General features: G+C 47.4%; 2 protein-coding genes across 3 annotated transcripts; both read right to left on the reverse strand.

Annotated features, from left to right (window-relative positions):
- Positions 1-1736: 1736 nt before the first annotated feature.
- Positions 1737-7861, reverse strand: LOC119794173. Its single transcript, XM_038301591.1, has 7 exons — positions 7544-7861; positions 5771-5915; positions 5603-5698; positions 5263-5407; positions 5044-5189; positions 4837-4976; positions 1737-1949 (listed from the first exon to the last, which is right to left on the reverse strand). The coding sequence occupies exons 1-7, from the start codon at positions 7641-7643 to the stop codon at positions 1801-1803; spliced, it is 921 nt and encodes a 306-aa protein (XP_038157519.1). The 5' UTR covers positions 7644-7861; the 3' UTR covers positions 1737-1800.
- A 5050-nt stretch (positions 7862-12911) lies between these two features.
- On the reverse strand, positions 12912-20973 carry xkr4 (XK related 4). 2 transcript variants are annotated; one of them, XM_038301602.1, is made up of 4 exons: positions 19838-20973; positions 17755-17954; positions 16152-16506; positions 12912-13768 (listed from the first exon to the last, which is right to left on the reverse strand). In XM_038301602.1, exons 1-4 carry the CDS (start codon positions 20482-20484, stop codon positions 13168-13170), a joined length of 1803 nt encoding a protein of 600 aa, XP_038157530.1. In that variant the 5' UTR covers positions 20485-20973; the 3' UTR covers positions 12912-13167. The 2 variants fall into 2 exon arrangements, with proteins under 2 accessions (XP_038157530.1, XP_038157536.1); XM_038301608.1 differs by having other exon boundaries at positions 16152-16500; positions 17725-17954.
- Positions 20974-22661: the final 1688 nt, after the last annotated feature.

The raw sequence follows: 22661 nt of genomic DNA on the forward strand, positions 1-22661 counted from the left end.
CCCAGGGTGGACCCCGCCCCTCTGCCCAGGGTGGACCCCGCCCTCTGCCCAGGGTGGACCCCGCCCCTCTGCCCAGGGTGGACCCCGCCCTCTGCCCAGGGTGGACCCCGCCCTCTGCCCAGGGTGAACCCCGCCCCTCTGCCCAGGGTGAACCCCGCCCCTCTGCCCAGGGTGAACCCCGCCCTCTGCCCAGGGTGGACCCCGCCATCTGCCCAGGGTGGACCCCGCCATCTGCCCAGGGTGGACCCCGCCCCTCTGTCCAGGGTGGACCCCGCCCTCTGCCCAGGGTGGACCCCGCCCCTCTGCCCAGGGTGGACCCCGCCCCTCTGCCCAGGGTGGACCCCGCCCCTCTGCCCAGGGTGAACCCCGCCCTCTGCCCAGGGTGAACCCCGCCCTCTGTCCAGGGTGGACCCCGCCCTCTGCCCAGGGTGGAACCCCGCCCCTCTGCCCAGGGTGAACCCCGCCCTCTGTCCAGGGTGGACCCCGCCCTCTGCCCAGGGTGGACCCCGCCCCTCTGCCCAGGGTGGACCCCGCCCCTCTGCCCAGGGTGGACCCCGCCCCTCTGCCCAGGGTGGACCCTGCCCCTCTGCCCAGGGTGGACCCCGCCCCTCTGCCCAGGGTGGACCCCGCCATCTGCCCAGGGTGGACCCCGCCCCTCTGCCCAGGGTGGACCCCGCCCCTCTGCCCAGGGTGGACCCCGCCCTCTGCCCAGGGTGGACCCCGCCCCTCTGCCCAGGGTGGACCCCGCCCTCTGCCCAGGGTGGACCCCGCCCCTCTGCCCAGGGTGGACCCCGCCCCTCTGCCCAGGGTGGACCCCGCCATCTGCCCAGGGTGGACCCCGCCCCTCTGCCCAGGGTGGACCCCGCCCTCTGCCCAGGGTGGACCCCGCCCCTCTGTCCAGGGTGGACCCCGCCCTCTGCCCAGGGTGGACCCCGCCCTCTGCCCAGGGTGGACCCCGCCCCTCTGCCCAGGGTGGACCCCGCCCTCTGCCCAGGGTGGACCCCGCCCCTCTGCCCAGGGTGGACCCTGCCCTCTGCCCAGGGTGGACCCTGCCCTCTGCCCAGGGTGGACCCCGCCCCTCTGCCCAGGGTGGACCCCGCCCCTCTGCCCAGGGTGGACCCTGCCCTCTGCCCAGGGTGGACCCCGCCCCTCTGCCCAGGGTGGACCCCGCCCCTCTGCCCAGGGTGGACCCTGCCCTCTGCCCAGGGTGGACCCCGCCCCTCTGCCCAGGGTGGACCCCGCCCCTCTGCCCATGGTGGACCCTGCCCTCTGCCCAGGGTGGACCCCGCCCCTCTGCCCAGGGTGGACCCCGCCATCTGCCCAGGGTGGATTCTAAACACCCGAGCTGGGATGATGAAGAAAACTGGATCAAAGCAATATTAACCCAGTTCAGTTTCCATGGTTACCTTAGATGCTGCCTCACCTTCCATATATTAACAAATCAGATTCAGCGGGGTGCCAAATGTTTATTTTCCCATTTCTTTGGTTTAAAAGATCAAATTTAAAAAAAGAAACAGAAACTAAAGTTTAGAAAAAAAGGTTTAATAAGTCGTTGAATACTTCACGTTAAACATGCTGGTTATAGAAGCAGTAACATAGAAAAGGCGGTTATAAGGTATAAAATAGGATCAAAGCACATAGATGCCATCAAAGACGTGATACAGGTGGGTTAAGATGTAAGGATTCAAAATTCATTTCAAAATAATGCAGACGCTTTCTGTGCTTCATGAAGAGCATTCCTCTGTAAGAGGAGGAGGAGGCGCAGCTACCATGACGGAGGCCGTCTGAGCTCTGCCTCCCTCAGTAAAAGACCCCGAAGCCGCTGCGGTCCAGCGGGGACACCATCAGTCTGGCGGAGCCTGGGGACAGCAGAGGCCGAAACTTGTTCCTCCAGATGACCGAGAAGACGCGGGAAACAAAGAGGATGCAGGCGGCCACCAGCAGCACCACTGAGGACAGAGACACAGCTTCATTAACTACCGCCGAGGACAGAGACACAGCTTCATTAACTACCACTGAGGACAGAGACACAGCTTCATTAACTACCGCCGAGGACAGAGACACAGCTTCATTAACTACCACTGAGGACAGAGACACAGCTTCATTAACTACCACTGAGGACAGAGACACGGCGTCATTAACTACCACTGAGGACAGAGACACGGCGTCATTAACTACCACTGAGGACAGAGACACGGCGTCATTAACTACCACTGAGGACAGAGACACGGCTTCATTAACTACCACTGAGGACAGAGACACGGCGTCATTAACTACCACTGAGGACAGAGACACGGCGTCATTAACTATCACTGAGGACAGAGACACAGCTTCATTAACTACCACTGAGGACAGAGACATGGCGTCATTAACTACCGCCGAGGACAGAGACACTACCGCCAAGGACAGAGACACGGCGTCATTAAGTACCGCCGAGGACAGAGACACTTCCGCCAAGGACAGAGACACAGCTTCATTAACTACCACTGAGGACAGAGACACAGCGTCATTAACTACCGCCGAGGACAGAGACACGGCGTCATTAACTACCACTGAGGACAGAGACACGGCTTCATTAACTACCACTGAGGACAGAGACACGGCGTCATTAACTACCACTGAGGAAAGAGACACAGCGTCATTAACTACCACTGAGGACAGAGACACGGCGTCATTAACTACCACTGAGGACAGAGACACGGCGTCATTAACTACCACTGAGGACAGAGACACCGCTTCATTAACTACCGCCGAGGACAGAGACACGGCTTCATTAACTACCGCCGAGGACAGAGACACGGCTTCATTAACTACCGCCGAGGACAGAGACACGGCTTCATTAACTACCGCCGAGGACAGAGACACGGCTTCATTAACTACCGCCGAGGACAGAGACACGGCTTCATTAACTACCACTGAGGACAGAGACACGGCGTCATTAACTACCACTGAGGACAGAGACACGGCTTCATTAACTACCGCTGAGGACAGAGACACGGCTTCATTAACTACCACTGAGGACAGAGACACGGCTTCATTAACTACCACTGAGGACAGAGACACGGCTTCATTAACTACCACTGAGGACAGAGACACGGCGTCATTAACTACCACTGAGGACAGAGACACGGCGTCATTAACTACCACTGAGGACAGAGACACAGCTTCATTAACTACCACTGAGGACAGAGACACGGCGTCATTAACTACCGCTGAGGACAGAGACACAGCGTCATTAACTGGTTCCAGCAATGATTACTGGGAATCCTGCATGTTTACTGGGAACCAGCAGGACCAGTTCAGCTCCCATCAGCTGTTCTGACTACAGGAACAGACGTTCTGCTGACATCAGCAGAAACATCATGTGACACGTTTCAACCAGCTGCTGGAGGAAGCAGAGCGGTTTTTACCGCCATGACGCAACGACTCTGATCCGTTTCTGCAGCTGATGCTGCCGCCTCAGATTTCTGTCTGTGTGAGAATTCACTGCACAAAATATCAATCTAAGTCAGTTTTTCTATGATTGAGGAGGAAAGTAAGACACTTTACCAATAGAACAAGATAATTAACATTTAATATAAGAAAAAAACTATTGCATTTTCTTATTCTAACTTCATATTATCTAAGTATTCTAAGTATTTTAAGAGTAATCCAATTTCCCTGGAGATCATCTAATCTGCTCAGATTAGGATGGAAGTACTCAGCACGAGTTATTCAGTAAAAGTATCGATACTCAACTACAAGTATAAGTTACTCATGTACTGAAATACTCTCTTTAGAAAATACTCAAGTATTTAAAAGTAAAAATGTAATTTTCTAATATCAGAACATTTTTGCCTAATTTTCAGAGTAAATTTAAAGAAACTGGAACTTTCCGAAACCTCCTGATGTATTGATACGTAGAACCGCCTGATATAGATTCTACACCACCTGGAAAGAACTGCAGCATAAAAAGGCAAAAAAAAATAAAGGTGGTTATTGTGATTATTATTTTAACCACAAAGAAAACAGGAGAGTCTGGATTCTCCTCAGACTTTCTCTATAGAATTTTCACTATAGATTAGAGGTTTAAGGTTGAATCTAAGAAACTACAGCTATGATCTAAGACTCATCCTACTGAACAGTTTGGCCTGATGGCAAGCACTTAATAGATTATAGACTAATACTAATAATATAGTTTCATCTGTGGAATGTCATTAACTGTAGATCAGTGGCGTCTAGATTGAGTCCATAGGGCTGCTAAAAGATGAGCTGAACCAAAGGAAGAAGGAACTAACAGCTTCCTGGAAACAGAGGGAGAGTTTTAAGTACCTTACTAAGAAATTACTTCAGTAAAGTTACTTAAAAAAGTACTTAAGTAGAGTAACTAAGTAAAAGTTAGTTTCCTCCACAGCAGGATGAAGGTTGATCAGATGTTTCTCTGTGCTGAGGAGATTATTCCGATGCAACCATCCCCGATTTCACCAAACTGGTTTCCCTTTCAGAGGTCATCAGGGACCCAGTTTGAATCCATCAGAGCCAATCTGATAATCTTAGATCTAGGCTAAACTTCCCTATGATCTCATTTTCCAGTTGATATTTTAAGATCAACTGGAAGTTATTCATCTTCTTTAGAGAATACCTGCAGGAATCGGCAGAGGAGTGGATTACCTGCCTTTGGAAAGACTTTATAAATCCTGATATTTGTTCTGGAAACAAAGAGTCACAGCAGATTATTCCTGATTCTCCAAACAGGATTAATAATCCAACAGAATCTGATGGATGGTTTGGAAAATCTGAAGAACGCCAAACATCTGAAAGATCCTCGTCACCATGAGAGTGCTTTCTGGAACTCACCGGTGAACACAGAGTTTGGGGTGGGGGTGTCTGGGTCAAAGTGTTGGTAGATGATTCCAACCAGAGCCACGATGATCACCGGATAGACAGTCAGGATGTTCCGGACCCAGCGGTCCAGAACCCAGTTCTCCAGAATAAACCTGAACACAGAGAGACAACGATCAGAGAGACGAAGACGGAGCGACGGAGCAGCCGAGATCAACTCACCATCCCAGCAGCTCTGCCAGCAGGATGACCAGCGCGGCGGTGGCCGCCGTGCTGCGGTCCACGCCCCACACCTGCAGAACCACGGCCAGGTTGAGCAGAGCGGCGATGGAGCTCCATGTGGAGTAAACGGCCAGGCCGTTCTGCACCTGAACGCAGAGAAGAACGGTCAGAGGCGGTCGAACTCGGCGGACCCAACGGCAGCGTGTGGGCGGGACCTACCAGAACGCGCAGGCAGGCCAGGTCCTTCCTGTGGTAGGACCGCAGCCACAGACCGTAGTAGTCTGTGGCAAAGCAGGCGAAGAACAAGCAGCTGAAGTTGGTGACGGCAATCAGGATCAAGACCACCAGCGCCGCCAGCATCATCCTGGAACAACAGCACAGATGTTCAGCTAGCAGGAGGGCGGCGTTCCATCAGCGGAAACATCCTCTGCAGTCAAATCTGATATTATTATCCAAGATTATCCAGAAGGAGCAGAGGGACCAGAAGGAGCAGAAGGAGCAGAAGGAGCAGAAGGAGCAGAAGGAGCAGAAGGCGGAGCTCCAGGAGAGGAAGACCTACTCTCTGTCCCACAGCAGGAGCCACGTCATGTTCAGCAGCATGTTGGACAGCCAGGAGAAGTAGAAGGCGCAGGGAAGGAGACACTGAGCCCAAGACCTGTTCAGAGAAAGACCATCATCATCATCATCATCACCATCATCATCATCATCATCTCCTCTGTTCTCCTACCCTCTGAAAGCAAAGGAGGTGATGTAAATGACCATGAGGGTGAGCCAGGTGTAGATCACCCCCCAGATGGAGAAGGTCCAGCCTGCTGGAGTGATGTCCGTCTCATAGCGGGCCGACACATTGCCTGTCCTAAAGTGGAAAGGACCTGAGGACAGAGGAGGTCAGGGTTACCCACATGCAGGACCTCCAACAGCTGACAGAGGAACCACAGCTCCCAGTTCAACCATCAGCACCACCTTCAGGCCAACAGTGTTGATCCCACTCACAACCAAACGTCTTCAGGACCCTTCCTGGGTTCAACCTGCTGGTCTTCTAGACCAGAGAGTCCAGACTTACTGCTAAGAGGAGCAGATTTGGTCAGTAGAACGTTTGGCTGATGTTTCTTCCACCATGACGGACCGGACAGACCGCCGCAGACGGCCTGTTAGCTCTGGCTGCTGTTCGCCTCACAGCTCCGCTGGTCGCCGCCGTCCTCTCAACATCAGAACTTTTTTTAAATTCTGCATTAAATCAGTAAATGTTTCATATAGTGAAGCTTAAAGTATAATATTCTCGCCTCCAATGATAATAAAACGTGTTTTTATTGAACAACAGCAACAGAAAAAGAACTTTGAACTTAATCGTCTGAGCTCTGTGAGCGCTAACCTGGAAGCTAATACAAAACATCATAAAAAATAAAGTAGAATAGAGTAGAAGTTCTGTTCCAGGAACTCTGGACCAGATCAGAACCAGATCAGAACCTTCAGCTGAAGTAATGAATGAGAGAACCCCCCCCCCCTCCTCTATTTGAAGGATCTGGAATTTCTTCTCCTTCCTTCCTCTTTTCTTCTAACCCTCTCTGATTGTTGACTCAGCAACTATTGAGCTTTTTTCCTTTGGATAAACTTTACATGAACAAGTTCAGTCTCACAACCAACTGCAGCTGCTCAGAGATTCACTTCCACACAGAAAGCTCACATTCTGAAACAGACTCAGATTAAATAATAATACTTCAGCGATAGAATCTGGATGTTACTTTATAGCGTCTGTTGGCTGTTCTGTTGTTTTTCCATCTCTTTGCAGGTGATGAAGCAGAATGAAAATGTTTTATAATTATCGTTATAAGTTTTTCCTTTCCTGATCTACTTACATGCCAGTTTCCATATAGTCTTTAAATCTCCCTGTATAATTATAATAAAGTTATTTCTATGCATAAATCAAGCGGATCACCATGGCGACAGCCGTACTGCTTCACTGGTGGAAGCAAAACTTGTTGGGCTCTTTTTGGCATCAAGACAATTATTCTTATTGCCAGACAGGACACTGGAAAAAAAAAAGATTGTTAATCTCTGAGGGCTTCAGGATCCGGATCCTCCTGGTAGAACCAGAACCAGAACCGGTCAATTTTATGAAAAAGACCAACATGACTTTTACTTCCTGTCAATAAAAGATGTTTGATCCTGAAAGTAGATCCTCTCCAATAAGTCTAAAAGAGGCAGGTCCAGATCTAAACCAGAACCAGAACCAGATGGTTTCTGCCACACCCATGGAATGATCAACATTCAGACTTTAGATCAACTCTTTGGGACAAAGAGATGTTCTGATGGTTGAACCAGGACCAGAACCAGGACCAGGAACCCGCCCGTCATTAAAAATGACTAAAAACCAACTTCATCTCAGCTTTGTGGAAAATCCTCCTCCTGAAAAAGGACCTAAACGCACCACACAGTCGCTAAACATTTTAAACTGTTAAAAAAACTAAAACCGGGCCGAACCGAGCCGAACCGAACCCACCTCTTCCTGCTCCTGCCAAAGCGTTGATGACCAGAACCGCGACATAAACAGCCGCGCAGAGCAGGATCAGCAGGATCCTGGACAAAATGTTGTCCTTCATCTTCCTGCGGCTCACAAACAAAGATGCGTTCAAGTGCTGCACGGAAAAAAACGCTTTCAACTCCGAGTTAAAGGCATTTATGCTGCCCTGAGAACTGTTTCCTGAACTCGTCACAGATGACTGACTGTTTCAGGCTATAATAAACCACTGAAGGTTTGGTAACAGCATCTGGTGTGACTCAGTGTTTATAAAACTGCTGCTTACCGAAAGGGGCGTGTCATCAAGAAGCCCCGCCCCTCTCTCTGGTATTTGAGCAGCACTGACCAACTGGCGCAGCTAAATAAGTTAGAAAAGTTGTTTCTAGAGCAGACTGTGAAGATCTGAGCAATGATCTCTGGTCAGTCAGTGAAATCAAAGTTATTAATTAAATTAATTCTAACCTAATAAAGCTAATTAGCAACCTGCTAATTATTTAATGAAGCTGTTTGTCTGATTGGGAAAAATAACCTTAAACTCATCAACCTGTTTTTTTTCCACCCTGGAATTAGCAGCTCCATAGAAACGGGCATTAGAGACACCAGTAGGGTCACACCCCCTGCTTAGCTCCGCCCAGTTCTCATTACCGTTCATCTTCTCCACCTGCTTCACACTCTATTTAACACGCCTTCAACCAGTTATCAGTGCTAGATTATTTAAGCCTGTGGTGAGAGGCATACCTGTAGAGGTGTGAGTTCGATCCCCCACTCCCCCAGACTGCCACTCTGGGTCCCTGAGAAAGACCATAAACCCCCCACCTGCCCCCCCCCCATCCAATGCAGGACCAGCAGGTTCTGCAGCAGCTTCTTCCCCACCGCCATCACACTGATCAACTGATGGATAAAATGGGGGGAAATTTTTTTTCCGAAAAACTCTACATCATATCGCAGTCTTGTGTTTACATTTGATGACCATGTTTATATTTTTATCACTGCTGCACTTTAAAAAAGAAATGTCTTGAAAGCTGAATGAAGTTTCGTTTTGTACTCTGTGTGTCGCTCTGTGACAATAAAGTTTGTCTAAGTCTAAAGTAGTTGAGTGTTTCTGGTTGCCTGATCCTGACCCCTTCGGCCTCTGGACCTCTGGACCTCTGGACTTGCCTGTTCCTGTTCTGATCTGTTTGCCTGACCTGTCTTTGTGATTCCTCCTGGATCTCCACCTGTCTGTGAGCCGAACCTAGAACTGTATCCTGACTCGGTTCTGGATTTCCCTTCGGCATCTCTTTGGGCCCCTCTTCTCCTGGCTCTGACTACAGAGTCCGAACTTGGCTCGACCGTCTGCATTATCCTGCCTTCCTTCGGCTGCTCGGTTCTGATCTCCTGCCTGTCCACCGACCTCTGAGCTATCAACCTCTGGGGGACACCCGCCACATCCTGCTGGCAGCAGACTGGAACCAACTTCTTCCTTTGGGCACGGACTGAACTGTAAGACCAGGTTAGTGACTCACAGGTTCGTTATCATCGTCCACCAGATAGACGTGTTCCCTGTTGTCTCCTCCTGCAGAGGTTCCTCCTCAAATACTGGCTCCTGTTTTTCTGAGCTGCACATAATAGGGCATCTGTTTGGGGAAAACCTGAGGAATCTGGCCAAATCTATTAGTCCTCCAAAACCCTGATACCTCAGGATGCAGACCAGATAGCAAAGACAGGGTGCAGACCGTCTGATGCGCCCTGATCAGAATAGTAGTGGCCTTCAACCAGGGGGCCCAAAATCAGATGATCCAGATTTCAGTCTGGATCATTGGGGGGGTTTGGCCTAGTGGTTAGGGCTTGGAATCCAGAGGTTCTGAGTTTAGGCCCCTGGGTCCCTGAGCAAGACCCTTAACCCCACACTGCTCCCCGGGTGCCGCTGCTCCATAGAGTCATCAAAGCAGCAACCATTTAATAATGGTTCAACAGATGACACAGAATACTATCCTCCATCTTTTCTAAGATTAAACCAGCATCCGACTGATCACTGAATAAACAACTGACTGCAGCTAATTCTAAGAGTTGGACCTTTACCTGAGAGACCGTTATCAGCAATGTCTAGAGGTTGAGATACAGTCTACCTGAAATGCACTGAAGGGACGAGGATGAACCCTTCAAAAGACTCACATCCTCTCCGTGACACACGGGTCCAGCAGACCAGCTCCTCCTACCCAGACGCACCACAGAGCGCCACAGGAAATGATTCCTCCCAGTCATCAACCTCTATAACGCCTCCCTCAAGTGATTCAGACACCCCCCCCCATAACTGACATTCATGCACTATTTTTGCACGCCACGTATGACTTTATTTGGATTTATCACTTTATTTGGATTAAGTGTTTACATATGCATAGATATACGTATATATATATATATATATATATATATATATATATATATATATATATATATATATATATATAAAACTGTAACTGGAGCATGTAACAACAGTAATTTCCCTCTGGGATTATTAAGGTATGTCTGATTCTGATCTGATTCTTATACGGCTTTTATTTAATGTATTTTTAATAAGTCTCTAGGCTCATAGGTCTATTTTCACAGCACCTCCTGTTCAAAATGACTCCCAGCAGCAAAGTGTGACAGCCATCTAAAACATCACTAGTGTTATTAAAATAAAACTGTTTAAAATCTCTCAGTCTTTGATTTTTAGCTCTTCAAGCAGAAACGTTTGCACCTCCTCCTCAGAAAAAGGAGCAGAGGTCAGATCCAGATCCAAAGGAGTCGGCTGGATTCTGGAATCCGATCAGAACTCTAGAGGGAACCTTCTGGAAAAAATATAATTTAATCACCCTTGGTTGTTTTTTTATTTCAATATCAATTATAATTCAGAATCTTTAGATGCTTCAAATATTGTTTTTATTTTCTTGAAGCAGTGGCGGCCGGCCCATAGGGGGCGCTGGGGCACCGCCCCCCCTGATAAGAAGAGAGAAACGTAAAATATATTTTTAGAAATTAACTCATAAATGTCAGTTTTACTCTCTAGACTGTGTACCTATAAGCAAAACAAATTATATAAACTACATTTCCCTATCTACTGTCATTAATTTGTGGATTTCCACAGACAGACTCCTACCGTCTCTGTTCTGGGGGCGCTGATCAGACTGACCCACATTTGCAGAGAATCTGTCAATCATGTACTATTGCTAGGTGAATTTAATGGCCAATCAGCGTCTCGGAACTTTATGGTCTTGGGGCGCTGAAAATACTGCGCTTTAACAGGCTTCTGAACCCAAGCGCAGGTGCAGACAGTTAGAGGGAAGATGGCGAATGTAACGAACGAGATGCAGCTTCCACCAAATTCGGTGAGATCCTTATTTATCTACCCGTTTGCCAGAAGAACATCCCTGTTGTAGGATATGAACATTTCATGTCATGGTTATTGTGACTGTGACGAATCCACCTCGTCGCTTAAAACAACCTCTCTAACTTTGCGCGCCACACACACATTCCTGTTATACTGTGTTTGTGAGGACCAATCTGCTCGCGCTGAGACCAGTAGCTCCATGAACTTAAAACACACAAGCTGTTCCTGGTTACCTGCTGGCGTATTGAGGGTGCACACTTAATATTTCAGTGGGGTTAGCCGTGTGTGTGTGTGTGTGGGGGGGGGGGGGGGGGTGTACGTGTTTATGCTACGGGGACTTGTCATCTTCAGTCTGGCTGCGTCTTTGCTGGGTTCAAACCCAGTTTGGTGTAATTGAATAAGTCAATGAATCTGTGTAAAAGAATTAAGTTGTAAAAATTATTTGTTTTTGTACATCAATTGTTTGTGGAGGTAATATATGGACAAAACTGATTAATGAGAAGAAATCAGAAATAAGAGAGCCTGAGGTGAGGGGCTTAAACTATTTAATGAGGGCTGTGGGAAGAAAAGCGGCAATTTTTGTTTTCTGTTTCTTTGTTACATTGCTGGTAACTGGAGGGAGGCTGAGGCCCAGAGGATCTTGTACATGTTTAGTTTCTTTTGCACCCTGTTTTGAGTTTTTGAGCACAATAAATCACCAACACCGGTAACCCGACTGAGCCTGGATTCTTGGAGGCCAAAGAACCCCGTCACAGTGACCCAAATCATCACTGTTACTGTTATTATATAGTAAATTAAATCATTACTGTTAAATTGTATGTATTGTCCAATTGTTTATTTGAATTCTTATTCCGGATTAGATGGAGACATACACTAGGCTATATCAGCCCCACCAAAAATATTTTTCACCAGCCGCCACTGTCTTGAAGGAAAACAATATTTCACAACAGTTACATCTTCTTAACTTTTTAAAAACCTGAAAGAAACATTTTATTTTTACACGTTTGAAGAAAAAAATGCTATTTCTGTTATTAAACATCATCTTTTCACAGGTAATTACTTCTAATACACAACATGTCCTGGATCTTTGTACAATATGATGAACCAGTTGTGCTTCTCTCACTGGGTCTCAGTCGGGGAACAGAAACCGAAATCTGCAGAATTTTCACAAACTTTATTATTTCCAACAGAAGCTTTGAACTAATGTTATGAAATGTAACTTTCACTGTTTTTGATGGTGAACTGATGGTGACGCAGTAAAGCCTCTTCTTGTTGGATCTAAACAGCTTTGCCAGCTTCACTGTTTTACTGCTGAAAATCTATATAAAGACTGTCTACAGACCGACTGTAGACCATTGTGCTACTGAAGCGTAGAGTCTGTTTTTGCATAAGAAGGTCCCTGCTCGCAGTGAGGGTTCTATCCAGACATCTATGGGTTCTATCTGGATATTTGTGGGTTCTATCTGGATATCTATGGGTTCTATCTGGATATCTATGGGTTCTATCTGGATATCTATGGGTTCTATGGCACTTTTAGGTCCAGCTTCCAATAGAAAACCTGTTGAATTGTGGAAAAATGATCCGATCAGACATGTTTTTCCAGTTGCTTGGCTTCGGTTTGGGATTAGCATCACTAAGCGACAACAGAGAGTAAATTCATGCATGCAACAGGCAGTCAGCACCAGAACCTCTCTGCTTTTCTGCACCCAGTCAGTCACACACAAACATAGACTGGGTCATCAAAACAAACACACGTCAGAGACAGAATGAACCGATGCAGGACTCTGGTTGTTTTTATCAGTACCTCCTCTTTGAACCAAATGATGCTTCATATTGAGGACAAGAACGACACATCCGGACGTCTACTGAGACGCCAGCCTCCTCTTTCTATCCTCTGCCTTTTATTGCCGTCTGTCCATTTTACACGGCTTTATCCAGAGATCCTGAAATGATTGGACATACGTGCTACTTTAATGGCTGCTTACTTTTTTTTTTCTACTAAAGGAGATTTCAAGAAGTTTTTTTGGCACTAACAAAGCAATAACTCCATCCTGTTACCATCCTGTCGTCATTTCTTCTCATGTATTGGAAAAAGGAAAGTCTCCATGAATGTGCGTCCCGGTGTTCAACACTGACATTTTTTTCAAGCAGATCTGGACTTTGTGCTCTTGCTTTCAGTTGAACCATTTCTGCAGAAAAAACCCTCAGATTGACCCCATGGTGCCGTTCTCCTGCTTCCACAGCAGAGTGAAAACTACAAGGTGGTCTCGTACTCCAGCCGCTCATGCACCGTAGCATCGTCCTTGTACATCAGACGCGGGGGTGTAAGTGAGCAGTCTAGACCCAAGATAGCTTTACGGATGCTGCGGTCCAGGACGTGACGCTCCCAGGCCGGGTACTGGTTCCTACAAAGGTCAAGTTTGATCACTGTCTCATCCAGGCGTGGAGCTCGTGAAGACGGCGTAGACGGCACCGGGTGTCGGACCTGAAACACTGGGATACAGCTATCGCGTTCCGAGTACTTCCCAGTTTCTCGCTCTAAGGTTGAAGTGGCTCCTCGGTTCGAGCGCAGGGAGTTGGTTGCACCATCACAGGGTAGAGTGGAGAACTGGGCTGTGGAATCCAGATCAAGCCCTTGGCCACTGGCAGAGCGCCCAAAGCGAGCACCATTAGGATGGAAAAAAGCATAGTACATGAGCATGAACACCAGACCAGTGAGGAAGCTGCTGAAGATCACACACAGAGCTGGGACTGCAAAGGCGTCAGTGGTTTTATGTGATCTGTAAAGGAACCACAGCGCGCTCAGGGTAGTGTTCTCCACCAGGACCACCAGATAATAGATGGAAAGCCGATATCTGCACAGACACATGAGACACAAGGGCAACAACTCAATTGGATGGTGTTTACAAAATTGATGCAATCATGAGAATAATTTAAAAACAATCTAGCGTTTAACTTGAGATGAGTGACTCTTCTATCACTTACTGGCTAGAGGAGCAGTTTGAGTTTACTCGGAGTAACGTTTTTATTTAGAGGCTAACAAAACCTTAGCTTTTCATTCCAATGGAGCCACTGGTTGGTGGATGAAGATACAAAAACACCCTGAACAGGTTACAGCGAACCAGGAAATACAAACGCATGTCCTCATATATTGTGGGATAGATATTAAGCACAACATTCCAGAAATGCCTTCTTGGTCTGTAAACTTATTTCTATTCTTTTGACTCATCAGTAAAGCTTAATTATTGATGTAGTCCTACTCATTCTCATCTTCATACTTTGGATCTTGTGCTTACATATGGTACTGATGTGAAGAAAATTAGTATTTCCTCACAGCCCTGTCCTCTCTGACCACTATTGGATAATGCAGTAATAAATGTCAGAGAATCTGTTCCACTTTTTATCTCCTCTGTATCACTGAAAAACCCTGTAGGGCCAACCATTTAAATCCTTCCCTTTCACAAATTAACAATGTTGTTGATGGGGTTACTACTTCTCTGTTTGTTACTTTAGACAATGTAGCCACTTAAAAAAAAGAACTTGTAAGCATAACGCTAAGAAACTGTAGAGAAAATGGCATTCTACACATCTACAGGAACTCTACACAATCTGGGGACGGAGAAAATTACGGATTACAACATTCTGCTTACAAACAGCAATACTAATTTTAGTGACCTCCGATCGGCGTAACTGGGTGTGAATACCGCCAGCGTGAATAACAATCTTACTGCATTTAACCTGATCCGGACACAGTTTCAGGGAGGATTTGATGTTTCTGACAGTGGAGCTGCCGATCACTGGGTTGGCTTCTCGATGGATGTGTCACTGAGGAGGGAAAGCCAGTAAAAAACACAGAATAGTTGGTGGTAATCGGTGGGCAGGATCTAGGAATAAGTCTTCTACGTCCAGGGGACTTCATGGACATGCCCCTGGACTAGGTGGCTGTGAGCTGTTAGCTAGCTGGGCCTGGTCTAACTCCTGGATGTTTAACAGCCCAAAGCCGGGATTTTAACTCTGACAGCCCCGCCTCCAAAGCCAGAAGAATACTGTACATGTTGTCCATCTCATTGGTGAAGATTGTCAATCATCCAGGTCATAGTCATTCCAACAAAGTTAAAAACAATCCTCTGGACTTTGTTTCCATGCTTCATGTAAACATGTCAGACTGAAGATTCTAATCTGGTTTGGTTCAGTTGGAAAGTTATTTCATTTCGGTTTAGAGAGGTGGTCTTTCCCAACCTTCATCCTTTGCTCGTGGTTCTCCTTGGTGGAGGAGGAGACTCTAAATGTAATGAACCTGCTGTCATGATCTGCCCTGATAGCTCACCTAAATTACTCATGACTTCTACCTGCTTAACTTTCTCCATCTCCAAATTATCACTCATCTCATCCAGCTGCAGGTTTCCCTTATATTGGGCTCAGTTCCAGCTATCAGGGGCGATCATTGTTTTTTTTTTTTCTTCATTTCTTCCCTGTTTAATTTCTGTTTCTCCAATCAGTCAGTTTTTTTTTATTTTAGTTTAGTTCCAGGGTTTTCTCCCTTTTCCAGTCAGGAGTTTATTCTTAAGCCAGTGTCCTCAGGCGAGTTATTTTCCATCCTGTGGTGAGAGCGTTTCAGCATTTCCTTCCTGCTCTGATGGATTCCTGGACCCTGGATCTGTCCGCTCCTGTTAAACCAGGTAGGTGACTCACTCTAATCATCATCTTCTGTTCAGATGATCGTGGTGACTTACCTGTGTTTCCCTTTACATATTCAGTGATGGTTGCACTCCGCACCTGCAGTCGCTGCGGTCACAGTTCCACAGCAGCGCGTTTCTGTTCTGTCTGTATTTGTTTTAATAAACTTACCTACTGGCTGTCTCACTTTGAATACTGGGTCCATTTGCCCCATTTTATGACACCTGCCTCCTGCCCTCTACCTGTAGCTAAGGAGCATTAGCATATGGTACAGCTGAGACCAAAAACACGAATGGAGAACCGAAGAAGAAGAAGAAATGTGTACGGCGGGAAGAAGCTAAAGCTGAGGAGGAGGGGCAGTTTCTTCTTCTACTATTAAAGCGAATCCAGGAAACTAGACGGTTCTGCAAACAGAGATTTTAAATTTCCCACCAACCAAGATTAAGATCGGATCGGACTCCTGTAAACGGAGCTACTGCAATCAGATCGCAGTCTGTCTGGTTGGACTGAAATAAAGAGAACGGATTTAAAAATGAGGAAGAGGAGGGTGAAGAGTTTTACCTTGTGCATCCCTCTTTGACGTTGAACCAGGAAAAGATGTAGATGATGCCCACCACCATATCAAACACAATCTCCTCCCACTTGCTGATGCAGAAGTCCGTTTCGCAGTGGACGATCCAGAAGGTCATGATGCACCAGTGCAGGACGATGAAGATGCCAAAGTAGAGTTGAAACACCGAGGCAAAGAGGGCGAAAGTGATGACCCGCGCTGCAATGGTGAAGAAGTGCCAACACAACTGGATGATGACTGCCAGGTAGCTTAGGGGCTTCTTGTCCTCCCGAGACTCTCGTAGAGCCTTTTGGTAGGAGGCTAACGCCCAGGCAAGCGAGACCAGGGAGGCCGCAGCCGTCATGCCTGGAACAGGAACAAAGACTTCAGGATGGAGCAGGACGCCTCGACACCTCTGACAGGAAATGATCCTTTTAAGAAGCAAAAAGCTGTTTATGGTCTAAATGATTGCTGATATGCTGAAAGCTTAGAGGTAAGAGATTAACTTTCTTTCTCCTTTTTACACAATAAAATAACTCGATGATGACAGAAACTTTTTACAAATTTAACAAAACTTTGACAAATGATCACAAACGGAGGGAGCGGCGATTCATGCATCCACCTGAGTTCAAGACAATAGTTCAAGCAGATCTCACTCTACAGCAACAGGGGCTACGCAGACCCCTGGTGGTCCGCCAGTGCATTGCAGGGGTACATGAAAATATTTCATTTTTTAGGTAGAAAAATAAAATAGCTCTGGGATCTGTTTAGTTTATGCTTGTTTGAAACCTTATTTCTTGGCTACAAAGCCAAACAGGGCATGCGGTCTGAACCGATAAGAGCAGGACTAATCGGTAACCCTAACGCTACTCGGCGCGTAATTGGTTGACTGACAAGGAGCGCTTGAGATACTTGGAGGGCTGTCCCTGAGTCAGAGCTAAACTTAAGAAGATGGAGACACTTTTTTTTTGTAAGCGGGAAGGTGATGAAAACAAACAAACCAAACATCAAAGGCAAACGTTTTTGGAGGAAAGTCTTATTAGCAAGATGCTAAGCATTAGCTACAACCAGCAAACTTTTCTGATGTTAAAAAACAGATGCTGGATTGATTTTAATCTATGGAGCCTTATGGACGAATGGAGTCAATTGAAGATTTTATTTATAAAACGGCTTCTGGATGCCTTCAGGTATGTTGTTGCAGCTCCTTTGTTTTCCCATCCTGCTATATCTGTGTTCATTGTGCTTTGGTGCTAAACTTTCTAAGCATGTCTGACATCTATATTGGTAAAAGTTTAACTGTTTTCATGAGTTCCAAGTTGTTAGGTGGAAACATATCAAACGGGTCGCTGGCGAACTGGTGGAAGGTTATGGCTGCATCAGCATCATTCATCCGATCCAAGCATCGGATTAGTGCCTCTAATAATTCTCCTATATTCATTTGAACTGTAGAAGTTTGTAATAAAATTAAATGATTTTTAGATAATTTACTGTAACTGCATTTTTCCTGAGATCATTTTATCTGATAAGAAAATGTTATCTTAATATTATAAAATTGGCATTAAAAAAGAATGAAAACGTCCCAGAATAAAGCAGGTGAGAGAAAGGGCGTGTTACCTTGAACGGCCTGCAGGCTGTGCGTCTGTATGATGATGCACAGCTGCAGCACCAGCTGTGGGGCGCTTTCCAGAAACGTGGCAAGCAAATGCAACATGCTCACATCTGCAAATTCATACACCATCCTCCAGTGGTACCGCCAGCGCTCCGTCTTAGAGCTCTGATGGCTGCGTATTCCCAGGTACATGGTCCGAAAACACCTAAAGACATCGGAGAAGAAAAAGCAGAAAGACTCAGCCCTAAAATCAGCTCAGCGACACACCCAAACGTAGCATCCATCCACCCATTCCTTCAGAGCTAACCTCACCTGCCAGCTCCCACTGAAAATACAAACATCCCAAGTGTTCTGCTATGAGGAAAATCTCCCAATCTGGCTAAATATGGACTGAAACATGTCCCTCTAATTCCACGATACATACGCTGTTAGTACATCAAAAAAGAAATGAAATTAAAGGATGAAACTGTGACAAAGCAGACGGGTTCACTATTGACGCTGCGTCGAATACTGGTGCAGACGTTGACATGCAACAACAGAATTTCATTTAAGTCCAACCTGATCAGAGTGAGCAGATAACTCCAGAAAAACGCCGATTAATGAAGACAAACAACCAAGAAAGAACAGAACAATCAAATCATCAGAACAAGCAGGATCTACAACTTTAACTGGATGGATAAAGACCTGTCCAGGAAATAGGGACATTTGTAAAAGTGTCCAACTGCATCTAAAAAGTAAGAGAGAATTCCCATCGAAGGAAATTCTAGAAACCTCTTTGATATGGGATTTAAATGACAGGTCCTGATCAAAAACAACACCAAGATTTTTTACTTTATTATCTGAAATCAGTTTAATCCCATCCAAATGAAGTGACTGGCTAATCAGCTTCTTTTTCAGAGACTCTGGTCCAAAGACTATAACTTCTGTTTTGTCTGCATTCAGGAGCAGAAAGTTAAGAGTCATCCAGGTTTTTATGTCTTCAAGACATGCCTGTAATCTATGTAATGGGTTAGCTTCATCTGGATTATAGACAGATATAGCTGGGTATCATCAGCATAACAGTGGAAATTAATCCCATGCTGTCTAATAATTCTACCAATTGGGAGCATGTATAAAGTAAAGAGAATTGGTCCTAGCACTGATCCCTGTGGTACTCCACAGGTAACCTTTGAGCATGAGGAAGATCTGTCATTAACGTGAACAAACTGAATTCGATCAGATAGATCAGATTTAAACCAGTCTAGTGCTGTTCCTTTAATTCCAACAAAATATTCAAGTCTTTCTAAAAGAATATTCTGATCAACTGTATCAAATGCAGCACTGAGATCCAACAGGACGAGCACAGATACAAGTCCATTATCTGAGGCCATGAGAATATCATTAGTGACTTTCACCAGAGCTGTTTCAGTGCTATGATGAGCTCTAAAGCCAGACTGAAACTCTTCAAGTGTAAGTGGTCGCACACTTGTTTGGCAACCAAGAGATGGTCACAGGAAGCTGAAGAAACCCTGCAAGGTTGTTTTGAGGCAACAGGCTGGGATGCTCTGCATGAAGAGGACATCCTGATGGTGTCAGAGTCCTGAAGGCCTGAGCAGAGCAGCTCTGTGGGATTCTACAGACCTCCTCCCCCTCAGTCTGACCCTGGAGACACTTCCAGGGATGTGGAAGACCTCCTGCCTTGTTTCAGGACCAAAGGAGACTCAGCCAGCAGTCCTCAACAACCAGAACAGACGGTAAAACTACAGAAAACAGATCAGGGAGTGAATCCAGGGCTCAGGGGCTCGGCCCCCCCAGAACCCCCTCCCAGAGGACCCCTGGTTCCAGGCAAAGGTTCTGAGCAGAACTAAGAGAGAGGTTCTGTTTGCTCCATGAAATCCCATAATAACATGCCTCATTAACACTGCTCTGGTTCTGGTATTTTTCTAGTTCTGGTACTGGTCTGGTTTTGGTTCCCTCGGGTCCAAATGGACCTTCCTGGCAGCTCGATCAAAGTGAACTAAAATCCTGGCTGACTGAAACCGAATCGAACGGAACCGGCTGATCGTATTCTGCTGTCTGGGTTCCGGTCCGGCCGGGTTCTGGTCCTACCTCCACACGTGGCCCAGTTGGAGGATGTGGAGGACGGACTGGCTCAGCCAGACGCACACCGAGTAGGAGCCGGAGCGGGTTCTGCGGGTCCGGCCCGGTACCGAGCTCCCGGTACTGTTGGTGGCGGTGTTCCTGCTGGCTGTGGAGCTCTGCCTCTGGGTTTGGATCGGAACCTCTCCCTGCGAGGCCGACCCGCTCAGCAGCAGCTTGCTCCCGTCCGCCTGGGCGCAGCCACCGGAGGGTTCGGAGCTGTCCTCGGTACTGAAGTCCGTGACGAACCACCTGAAGCTGAACAGCTGGACCGAAAACGAACCCAGAACCACGAAGAACAGCGTCAGGCCGAACCACCAGTACTGCTGGCGGAGGTAGTAGTCCACCGACAGCCACACGTCGGTTCCCACGTCCGCCACGTAGACCGTGACTGCAGCGATGACCCACAGACAGTCCCAGATCAGCGAGTTCTGCTGGGTTCGGTCCAGCAGGCAGCTGGAGGTGGAACCTCCCCGGTCCAGAGCGCAGGCGGAGCCGCTCTGCTCCCCCAGATGGAGCCCCTGCACCGAACCGGTGTGTTCGGAGTTCTGCAGCGGGGTGAAGGCCACGTCGCTCCTCTTCATCTTCAGAACCCCGTCGGACTTGGCTGCCATCATCCTAAGCCTTTATCTCCGGGTTGTACCGGTTCGGTTCGCTCTCCTCCTCATTTCTGGAGCGCACCTGCTCCTCCTCTCTGGTTCTGGTTGCAGCGGAGCTCCCGGGTTCCTCCGAGGTTCTGGTCCATTGCTCAGAGCCCGGTCCAATCTGAGGTCCGGCCGGTTCCGTTCATCCTACCTGCAGCTCAGACTGATGCTGGGGATGAAGGCGGCGGCCATCTTCTTCTATGGTGGACTACAAACAATGACATCATCCCCCAAACGCACAGAGCAGCTTTACATGTCTACTGAGGAAGGGGTGTTTAACCCTTTATCACCCGAAACCCGGTTCTGGTTCTGGAGCCGGTCCAGTTAGCAGCTGATCAAAGGAAGACAGGAGAAGAGCATCAACGTCTCTGAGTCTGCATTAGGATCCAGTTCAGGGCAGCAGAATCCCAGCTGTGCTCCAGAACCAGACCCCGTGCAGATCCAGATCCGGTAGATTTCCCCCCTCCCATCTGCCTCAGAACATCTGTCCCACAGCTCAGTCCAAGGAAAGCGCCTCAGAACGGCAGAGAAAAAGACAAATATGAGTCAGCTCTTAATCATTTACGCCACTATGGTCCCTCTGCATGATCACTTTGGTTTCACCCATATATGTCCACATCTGTCCATATATGTCCATATCTGTCCACATCTGTCCATATCTGTCCATATCTGTCCATATCTGTCCACATCTGTCCACATCTGTCCACATCTGTCCATATCTGTCCATATCTGTCCATATCTGTCCACATCTGTCCACATCTGTCCATATCTGTCCACATCTGTCCACATCTGTCCATATCTGTCCACATCTGTCCATATCTGTCCACATCTGTCCACATCTGTCCACATCTGTCCATATCTGTCCATATCTGTCCATATCTGTCCACATCTGTCCACATCTGTCCACATCTGTCCACATCTGTCCACATCTGTCCATATCTGTCCACATCTGTCCACATCTGTCCACATCTGTCCACATCTGTCCACATCGGTCCACATCTGTCCACACCTGTCCACATCTGTCCACACCTGTCCACATCTGTCCACATCTGTCCACATCTGTCCATATCTGTCCACATCTGTCCATATCTGTCCATATCTGTCCACATCTGTCCACATCTGTCCACATCGGTCCACATCTGTCCACACCTGTCCACATCTGTCCACACCTGTCCACATCTGTCCACATCTGTCCATATCTGTCCATATCTGTCCACATCTGTCCACATCTGTCCACATCTGTCCACATCGGTCCACATCTGTCCACACCTGTCCACATCTGTCCACACCTGTCCACATCTGTCCACATCTGTCCACATCGGTCCACATCTGTCCACACCTGTCCACATCTGTCCACACCTGTCCACATCTGTCCACATCTGTCCACATCTGTCCACACCTGTCCACATCTGTCCACATCTGTCCACATCTGTCCATATCTGTCCACATCTGTCCATATCTGTCCATATCTGTCCATATCTGTCCATATCTGTCCACATCTGTCCACATCTGTCCATATCTGTCCACATCTGTCCACATCTGTCCACATCTGTCCACATCGGTCCACATCTGTCCACACCTGTCCACATCTGTCCACACCTGTCCACATCTGTCCACATCTGTCCACATCTGTCCACATCGGTCCACATCTGTCCACACCTGTCCACATCTGTCCACACCTGTCCACATCTGTCCACATCTGTCCACATCTGTCCACATCTGTCCACATCGGTCCACATCTGTCCACACCTGTCCACATCTGTCCACACCTGTCCACATCTGTCCACATCTGTCCACATCTGTCCACATCTGTCCACATCGGTCCACATCTGTCCACACCTGTCCACATCTGTCCACACCTGTCCATATCTGTCCATATCTGTCCACATCTGTCCGCTAATCTGGGCTCTAAGCAGATCAGTGGTCCAGTTTCCAGCCTGGATTTCAGCACCATGGACAGGTCCACTAATGAAGATCTGCTGCAGAGCTTGAATCCACAGCATCCTGTCTGCCGATGAGGCAATAAGAGGAATTATCTTGATGCCAGAAAGAGCCCAACAGGTTTTACTGTCACCAGTGGAGCAGTACGGCTGTTGCCATGGTGATCCACTTGATTCATGCATATAAATTGCTTTAATATAATTATGAAG

The sequence above is a fragment of the Cyprinodon tularosa genome, unplaced genomic scaffold, assembly GCF_016077235.1.
Source record: "Cyprinodon tularosa strain WSP-4 unplaced genomic scaffold, ASM1607723v1 ctg1126, whole genome shotgun sequence".
Classification (NCBI taxonomy): Eukaryota; Metazoa; Chordata; class Actinopteri; order Cyprinodontiformes; family Cyprinodontidae; genus Cyprinodon; species Cyprinodon tularosa.

What these genes read in the sequence shown, in the direction of transcription:
- xkr4 (XM_038301608.1), bottom strand. Translation starts at nt 20,484, where the DNA reads ATGATGGCAGCCAAGTCCGACGGGGTTCTGAAGATGAAGAGGAGCGAC. An exon ending in CAACTGGGCCACGTGTGGAG is followed by an intron (nt 17,955 to 19,837) that starts GTAGGACCAGAA and finishes CGATGTCTTTAG; the next exon opens with GTGTTTTCGGACCATGTACC. An exon ending in GTCAAAGAGGGATGCACAAG is followed by an intron (nt 13,769 to 16,151) that starts GTAAAACTCTTC and finishes GTGTCTGTGCAG; the next exon opens with ATATCGGCTTTCCATCTATT.
- LOC119794173 (XM_038301591.1), bottom strand. Translation starts at nt 7,643, where the DNA reads ATGAAGGACAACATTTTGTCCAGGATCCTGCTGATCCTGCTCTGCGCG. An exon ending in ACCTCCTTTGCTTTCAGAGG is followed by an intron (nt 5,699 to 5,770) that starts GTAGGAGAACAG and finishes TTCTCTGAACAG; the next exon opens with GTCTTGGGCTCAGTGTCTCC. An exon ending in TGGCCTGCCTGCGCGTTCTG is followed by an intron (nt 5,190 to 5,262) that starts GTAGGTCCCGCC and finishes CTCTGCGTTCAG; the next exon opens with GTGCAGAACGGCCTGGCCGT.